This window comes from Cariama cristata, unplaced genomic scaffold (genome assembly GCF_000690535.1).
Source record: "Cariama cristata isolate BGI_N322 unplaced genomic scaffold, ASM69053v1 scaffold40051, whole genome shotgun sequence".
Lineage (NCBI taxonomy): Eukaryota > Metazoa > Chordata > Aves > Cariamiformes > Cariamidae > Cariama > Cariama cristata.
The window spans coordinates 21,619-30,217 of NW_009598254.1; the positions used below are offsets into that span (position 1 = coordinate 21,619).

General features: G+C 42.1%; 1 protein-coding gene across 1 annotated transcript in view; it reads right to left on the reverse strand.

Annotated features, from left to right (window-relative positions):
* LOC104168579 (tyrosine-protein kinase BAZ1B-like) overlaps positions 1–7,621 on the reverse strand; it is a 25,618-nt gene extending 17,997 nt beyond the window's left edge. Inside the window, exons 1-3 of the mRNA XM_009709204.1 lie at positions 7,488–7,621; positions 6,859–6,998; positions 5,222–5,324 (exon numbers count right to left, since the gene is read on the reverse strand). Coding sequence (XP_009707506.1) covers positions 5,222–5,324; positions 6,859–6,998; positions 7,488–7,621 — 377 coding nt within the window. The remainder of the gene's footprint in view (positions 1–5,221; positions 5,325–6,858; positions 6,999–7,487) is intronic.
* Between the last annotated feature and the right edge of the window lie 978 nt (positions 7,622–8,599).

The window sequence follows — 8,599 nt, forward strand, 5'->3', positions numbered from 1 at the left end:
AGGGAAGGGAGAACATCTGCAACAGGTACTTGAATCTTCCCAATTTGCCCTGAGAGTAAAAACTCGGATTTCTGGGAAAGGGAACTGTTCTACATCAGCCTGAACTCAAATGTGCAAAATACAAACATATCAAAGGAGTACCTGCGTTAGTTTGATTCCTGGTTCTCAACCTAGCTCCATGCACTCCCTACCACCTGAAGGAACCACCGGCACCTCCAACTAAGCCTCAACCAGCATGAGGCTGGGAGCATGGACATGGTAAGACAGGGCTGGCATCTTCAACAGGGCAAGCAATAGCGCTATGAGCTTGTGGTCTTGGTAAGAGGGAGGGGAAGGCAACTGGTGCCCTTCATGTGGCCTCACACAGAGCTTAATAACACAATCCAGAGCGATGGGAAAGATGCCTTTGGGACAGTCAAGACCAGATGGAGGTCTTCAAACTGATCTGAAAGGGGAAATCCTGACTGGGGTAAGGGCTTCCTGTATCCCTAAGTAACAGCCTAGATTCTTGTCTCACATTTCTGGCAGCACAAGCCAGCAGACTGGCCAGCAGTCAAAACAGAAGGGACAAAGGGCACAAGCATCAAGTCAAAAGCAGCTCTTGTTATTCACTCAGGCTGAATATTCCTACCTCTTCTCAGGCTACAGGCTGCAAGGGACAGAGAAAGGTATAAAACCTAGACTGCAGACTAGGGAATGAAGAAATCAAGAGGACAACATCTAGAGGAGCCCAGGATCAGTACCTGCTCTGGAGGGTTGGTGGAAACAGGGGAACTCCATCTGTAGAATATAGGCGTGAGAATGGAGTCTGTCAGCACCCACTCATGGTTAACTCAAATTGTCTGCTGAGGGGACCCGCCATATCATGGTGTATTCCTAATAGATGAAGAACAACGGGAGTTACTCTGCAGAGATGCCACTGTTTCCAAAATTCAACTGCTTTCTGACCAGGATGAGCAAGAAGTCTCCTGCATACTAATATACTACAAAGGTGGTGATTAACCCGTGGTTTTTGCAGGGAAGACCAGTATGTACACAGCTCATGAAGCACTATGGTACGGACAGAAGACTTTTTCAGGGACTGTGTGCCCAGAAGCTTTAAACAGGGAGATTTTTTTAATAAGCATCAACATCAGTGAAAGTGGTGCACAATGTTAGAAATGGGACCAGTCCACCTGTCTGGAGAAGACAGAAGTAACCAAGCATTTATGATTCTGAATGAGAACAATGATTCAGCCTCTGCACTTTTAGGATAGAACATTGGGCCCTCTTCTTTTTAGCGAAGTACGGAAAGCAGAAACCACTTCCATGAGATATTGTTTGTGTAACTCTTGGCAGAAGTATGGAATCTATTTCTCCCTTTATCAATGTCCTACTGGCTCCGATCCTCAAGGAGAAAAGGGGCAGGACTGTGACATACAAACATTTGTGGATTTAATTTGGTGTTCATTTCAAAGTCTCATCACTCTACAGTATAAAAGGGTAAAGCTAAAGATGCTCTGTGTGCACTGTGAGGCTACTCAATCCCATGCTAGATGTACTACCAGGAAAAAGAGACAGATGGCAGGAGTTAAAGCAGAACACAAATGGAACTTCCTATGCACCATATGCTAATGTTATGAGTTAGAGCTGAACAAGTCCTCGTATCGAAACAACAGGGAGTGTAGATATCCAAGGACTTCAGTGTGGTCTCAGGGTTTCTCAGGGTGTGCAAGGACAGTGTACAAAAAACAGCCAAGGAGGAGACTCTTCCATAACTGTCTATGCTCATAGGAGTCCTTGAGATTGGAGAGATCAATGGCAATGGTCACAGAGGAAAATACAGTAATAGGAATATGGATTTCCTCAGAGGGAAGTTCTAGTTACTGGCTATCCCCTGATATAACAGCTCTCAGGTTGTCACTTGTCTTTTTGTGGAAGCTTACCTGTACATGGTGACAGCTGTCAGATAGGTACTTAGCAAACAGGCTCTTTGCAGTTCTAGAGCTTTAAAGAAAAGTCTTTCAGTTGAGGAAGCTTAACTGCTTATCTGCAGACATGGCTTTAGGTGGCCCTGTCAGTTAGGAGAAAGTCATGCAGACATCACAGAAGAATGCTAAGTTAGAAGTGGTTACGTTTTCTTTGAAAAGTTGCTGTTGTGCACCCTGCTCGCTTTAAGGGCATGAAGGCCTACATCTGGCTCAGATCTTCATTTGCATTGCTTTACCTCAACATCCTGACACCACCAACCTGCTTGGCAGAACCAATGCACACAGGCATGATACCCTCAAAAAAAAAAAAAAATCAGCAAGTGCTGTGATTGTTAGCAGTGTTTCCTAGCAGGTACCAAAAAGGACAGAAATCAAAGACACTGTGGCATAACAGCCAGGCCAAAAAAAAAAAAAAAAAAAAACACCCAGCTCAGCATCTTATTTCTGAGTGGCAAAAGGGCAAAGTGACATTTCTTTGACCTGCCCCTACAGATTTTGGCATCTGCTGGTTTGAGGACTTCCTCTGTGCCAGGACAAGAACCTTTGTGCTTAAAACTCCTCAATGAACTCCTCTTTCAGCAATTTGATCAACTGGTGCTTTGAATGGGTACAAATTTGAAGATCCACAGCAGCTGGCAGCAGCGAGTTGCTGTATGATCTGAAGTAGTACTTTCTTCTGTATTTCAAAACTGCTACTTGCTGGTTTAATTTCCTGATCCCTTTTTCTGTATCAAAAGAAAATCCTCTTTCTTTAGGAGACTTCACCATTCTTCTCTAGCATTACTCTCCATCTCCCTACAGAAGATACAAATTAGAGTACTTATCCAATTTATTTCGTATTTCTTAGCCAATTATTCACTCATGAGAAGAGCTTCCCTCTTACTCTAGGGCAGACCCTGTAACAACAGATCTTGTGAAGCAAGGTTGTTTCCCAAGGAGAAAGAAAGAAAAAAAAAAATTGTTTCACCCTTACTCTGTACTTTGGTTTATCATCCTTTTTATTTTCCTCACTTAGACTCAACCACAGTTTTTAAGTAGGCCTGCTTACTTTTAATAGTTTCCTTATCCTGATGTGAACCACACTGGAAATGTTTTGTTATTGTTGCTGCTGTTTTGTTTCTAAGTTTCCTCAAACCTTTTTCTCAAAGGTAAGAGGCAGCACTTGCTTTGACCACCTAGTATAGAAACTTTAAGACAATCTCTTTCAAAGCACCTTAAGCTTTTGGCTGCCACTTTACACTTTTTTTTTTTAAACAAGCTTCTTAATTCTTTTTGTAACTCTCTTTTTTTAAAAAAGGAGAATACTGCATATTATGGTCACTTCATACAAAGCAGCTTTTAGTAAGAGAATATAATTCAGTCCTGAGAGTGTACAGGACCTGGTTCAAAGAGCTGTTTCTCCTGGGTTGTATGCCCAGTTACTCCATAAAGCACTCCTACCTTTGTAACCACCTTGATCTCTCTCAGCATGTTGCTGAGTTGCCAACCTGATTGAGCAATTCAAGACTGTAATATGAAATACTATGCTTTTTCAAGTTTGGCCTGGAATTACAAGTTGCAGGGAGTCTGTGTTACTTCAGTCATCTGATTTGGCTCTACATTGTCTTCAGTTTACAGCAATATGCACTATTAATTTAAGCTACTGTTTTCATTACATAATTTGTCCTCCTACTGGAACACGTCTTGCTGTCTCTGCTAAATGACGATCACGTATTAAAAGAGGTAGGTAGAAAGAACAGAGAGGTCTTCCCTGTGGATTGTACTGCCCTCCACGACCTCCTGTTTAGCACTCATTCCCTAGGGAAGCCTCATTGTGTGAATTTTGGCCACATGACAAGATGTGTAAAAGACTAGACTGAGAAAGGGGTGGAGATCTGTCATGGCAATATTGGACAGAGCAAAGGCATGCACAGGAAACACTGCTATCTCCTATGACCTACTAGCAATGAAAGAGGAGGAGTAAAGCAATACAAAGAGTCAGCACTCAATGCTGATGGTTTAGATGAATCAAGACATCCACAGTCTCTTTGACAGTTCCTGGTGGGGGAGCATGAACATCTTTAGTAAAGTAGCTCTGACTTGCAGCAGTGGAACTATGCTTTGGAGCTAAGCTCACAACTGGTGATATTTATCAAAGATCAAGTAAGCCCGCTTTCTGTGTCAGCAGTAGAAAACTCTGGGGAAAAGCCACTGCTAATAGGGCAGCTGCAAGAGCAAGTACTTTGTGACAGTTACTTCTCAGGGTTATCTAAAAAAATGCAGAATCCTTCACAGGCAGTTTAGTAGGTAAAGCTGTAGCCAGTATTTTCTGGCATGGGGACACTGCTGATCACTCCTTACCTCACAGGGCAACAGTTGACATAGGAGATCTTCTTTAAAGATAAAAGACATTGGTAGGGCCAATTATTGGAGCAAGTCACAATCAAACATGCTCAAAGGTAGAGTGTTTACATTTGATTCACTTAGAAGACACGTTGGTGGCTACTGCTTGGCACTGGGACACATTAAAGGGATAACAGGCTGTCAACATTGAAGAATAATTTTGCTAAGCTATAATTATCAGTAGCAACAAAAATCAGTTCCATGACATGGTGTTATAGGAGAACAAAAGGACACCACCACAGTCTGCTGTGAAGCCTGGGAAGACGACACTGACAAGGAGCTGGGTGATGGCTCTGCATATCTCACATAGCACAAGAACACACAGGATATAGGCCTGTTTCCAACATCTCAATGAAGATTTTAATTTCATGTGCTCAAGGACTCCATGTGCCACAATTCAGGTCTGCTGAGATGAACCATGAAAGAAAACCTAGACACGCTTAGCTAGGTCACTGCTTCCTTCCTCTTGTGGGTTTTTTTTTTTATTTGTTTGTTTTGCTTTTTGAAGTAATGTTTACCAATATTGAAATAAAATGCACAGCAATTCTTCTAAATTAACAATTCTTCTTAACATAAAATATTTAAAAAGCAATACATCAATGTAGCGTTTTACCAGCTTAATTTATACTGGCTTTAAGTCTGATTAAGTTGATTATAATGGTTCCACTGCCTCTTGGACTGGCTGCCCTATTAGCCTTTCACTACTAGTAATAACATCAGTAACAAAGGCCTGTAGAATTGCTAAACTAATCCAACTGTTAAGTACTGAAAGAGTAATAGGTATATAGTAGGGTCTGTCAAAAGAAATCTGTCTAGTTTCCTTGACCTCTACGCTTTGAGTACTTTGCAGCTATAAAAGTGTGTATTACCATAAGTTCTGTCCCTGCTTGGGTGCAGTGGTCTCTGCGGGAAGGTCTGCAGCATGCACAGACCGGTGAAGCTTGCTCACTCTGCCATCGGTGGCTGCGCAGTCTGTAAAAGAAAAGCACAAGCTCAACTGTATTCTCATTCATCTTCCTCCTCAGTGAGCATTTTCATTTTGCAAAAGCTAACCTATCTCCAGGTAAGAATTTATAATCAGCATCTAGGCTAGCAATACGTTTGTCAGGGAAAGCTAATCCAGCATCAGTTTGCTAAAGCTCACAGTATATGCATTTATAGAAATACAAAAAAAAGTTACAGATCTTTAAAGAAATTACATCATAGAGCTCTTACATAACATTAAGAAAAGCATTCCTACTATTTCCAATACATCAAACTAGTTTCACTTTTTAGCTATATACTGACAAAGTACTTTTAGAACTGAATGAGTTATAAATAGGATGTATTTGTATTTCCAAGCATCTTAAGACAACAGTCTGACATGAATTGAAACCTTTGCTTATTTAAGCCTTTGCAAAAGGAACATGCTGAAATCTTGCACGCTAACTGGGTAAATACACAGGCAGCAGCTAAGAAATTAATACAGCTGGAAGCCCGCTGGTGTACAGGAACATGGCAAGTCAATATCTGAAAAAGTTCACATAAGAAAATATACCCATCAAGGACCACTGAATGACACCTCCTCCAGCTCAATAAGTCACCAAGATGCAGATGGCTGGAAAGTTACATGCTGGATAAAATGTCTCACTGTAGGTTTGCCCTGTTCCATTCTTCTACAGATGTCTACTCTGCCCATTGCCTAAGACAAAGTACCACTAGGTGAGGGCGCTCTGATTTAACTCAATATAGCCTCTCACACAGAGTATTGCTGTACACAGACTCAATGCCAGCCTATGATGTTTCAAAAGCAAGAAACGATCAGGACTAAAACTGCAACTGGTTTCAGATTATAGCATGCTCTTCTGTACCAAGAACCATTTCCACATAGAAACGCTGAAGTTTCCCTCCCCACGGACTAATTTTTGTGCATGTCCAAGTTCCGCCTGCAAGGCTCCACCACCCAGGCTCCAAGTCACCCAGCCAAAATTACAGAGGAAGCACTAGAAGACCTTCAGCTAGTTGTTCCACCTCTCCTGCACATTCAGTACAGGGTGAACAGCCAGCTGAGAGGATGTGCGCAAGAGGGTTATTTGCCAAAATGGCCTCAATCAGCAAAGCCATAGGTATCTAGAAGACTGTCCTGCTTGATACTACTTCACAGGTTAAGGAGTCTTGCCACCATTGGAACTTCTTGCCCAAGAAGTCCAGCACACTGCAACTCAGCAGGTTCAGAGTAAACCAGAGGGACTAGTCCACAACTGAACTCAACCTCACTGTTTGAGAGAGAGGCGATTGTATCCCACGGTCCTTATGTGGTACATTGCAGGCAGTCTCAAGACCTGCAGCAGCAGGAGGGAGATCATCATGAGCATGACTCTCCTGTGTGCAGGCTTCTAGACTTTAAAGAAGGCTTAAATCAGAGTGTCCTCATGAAAACACTCAGACTAGACAGTTCTCCCTTACATTCATGAATTCATTCTAGCAGTCAGACAGCAACAAATGAAATATCCACAGAGAAGCAGGCTGATCGTACCTCCCAGGCTATAGTCCTTTTTAAAGTTGTCTTTTTTCTGATGGGGCAGGATGAATCTGTAGTCTATACTGTCATGTACCCAGCCTTTCTCAATGAACAAGCCAGGAACCTCATCCGAAAACAGCCAATACCTGTAGGAAACGTATATGTTAACAAATACCTGTCTCCTCTTCTGGCTAGTTACACACATCCGCTTCTATTTGCGTATTCGCTGTGCTTGACTCAATAAAAATTGAATGCATGTATATCTTTATATTAGTACAGTTGAGAAACATGAAAAGCTTTTATTAGAATCCATTCTAAGAGCATTCCTGTGCAACAAACACGGAAAAAAAAAATGATGGTAATTAGCTTCTTGAGCACTGATGCAAGCACTTGAAGCTCCACTGGCTAGCAGATCCCGACCTCCACAGCAAGGCCTCAGAAAGCTGGCCATGTAAACTAATGAAGAGCCTTACACTCTAGACACACAAAAAAAATCACTTCTGCTCTCCTCCACAGTTCAATACAAGGGGGCTTCTCTCAACACCGTCTGTACCAATCACTTCTTGGGGGCTGCTATCTCATAAAGCTCCTCTTGGAGGGCAGAGCTGGCACCTCAGGATCATTTCCTTTCCTACCTGTTATGATTACGATCAGTGCCAATTGGGGTCCTGCGAATCACCAGCTTTGCTTTGGCAATTCCATCCTGGAAAGTTTTTTCAGCTGCAGCTTTATGCTTCCGGATTCTTTCTTCCTCTGCTTCTTTCTCCATCTTCACTGTTGGAATTAGCACAGAGAAGTATTAGCATTCTTTTATTGTATCCAGACATCAATATTCTCTTTTATTTTACTACATTATGGGGGTAAAAAAAAAGAAACAAAACACACTTATTGGTGACTTTAGTTAATATCCTTTTAGCACAGCCATCCACCCTTCATTTTGCTTTCCACCCCCCATTCTAGAAAAAAAATCAATTATTAAGAAGTCAAGGCATAAGGATGAACCGGGCCGAGGAAAGAGGAAAGTCTGGACAAAAATTGCCTTGAGAAATTAGTCCTCATTATTATTTCTCATTCTAGATCAACAAAATGGCATCCATTGCTGTGCATCCGAAATAATAACAGGATCGAAGATCTTTTAACTACAGCACAATATACGACAAGGACTTCTGGTCTGGCCAGCTCAAGTGTTGGGAGTGGTCCAGCTGTGACTCCACAGAGGTCAGCATGGCTAACAAACATCTGCATTTCCACAACTGCAGTTGCAGGGAACACTCTCCCCCCCAAGCCTTACCTACCGAAAAAACAGATCTGGCACAAGAGGCCTCTCTTCCAGGCACAACTGTCTGACAACAGTGACCAAGTCACATGTCCTAACACCTCATGCTTTTCCACATATGCTATGATGTGGAAGAGTATTCAAATAGAAACCTCAGGTTTCCCACTCATGACAGAAGTATTGGAATTTCAGTAACTCTCAATATCCATGGTTGTTGACAAAAAAAAACAAGAGGGGAAAAGAAAAATATGAAGTGGACCAAATCCTGGCAATCACAGGTTCCTTGGCAAGATACAGAACAAAACATGTTATTTTTACCTTATCACTCTCTACAATGACCTGAAAGGAGGTTGTAGCGACGTGGGTGTCAGTCTCTTCTCTCAAGTAAACAGTGATAGGACAAGAGGAAATGGCCTCAAGTTGTGCCCAGGGAGGTTTCGATTGGATATTAGGAAGAATTTCCAATGCTTG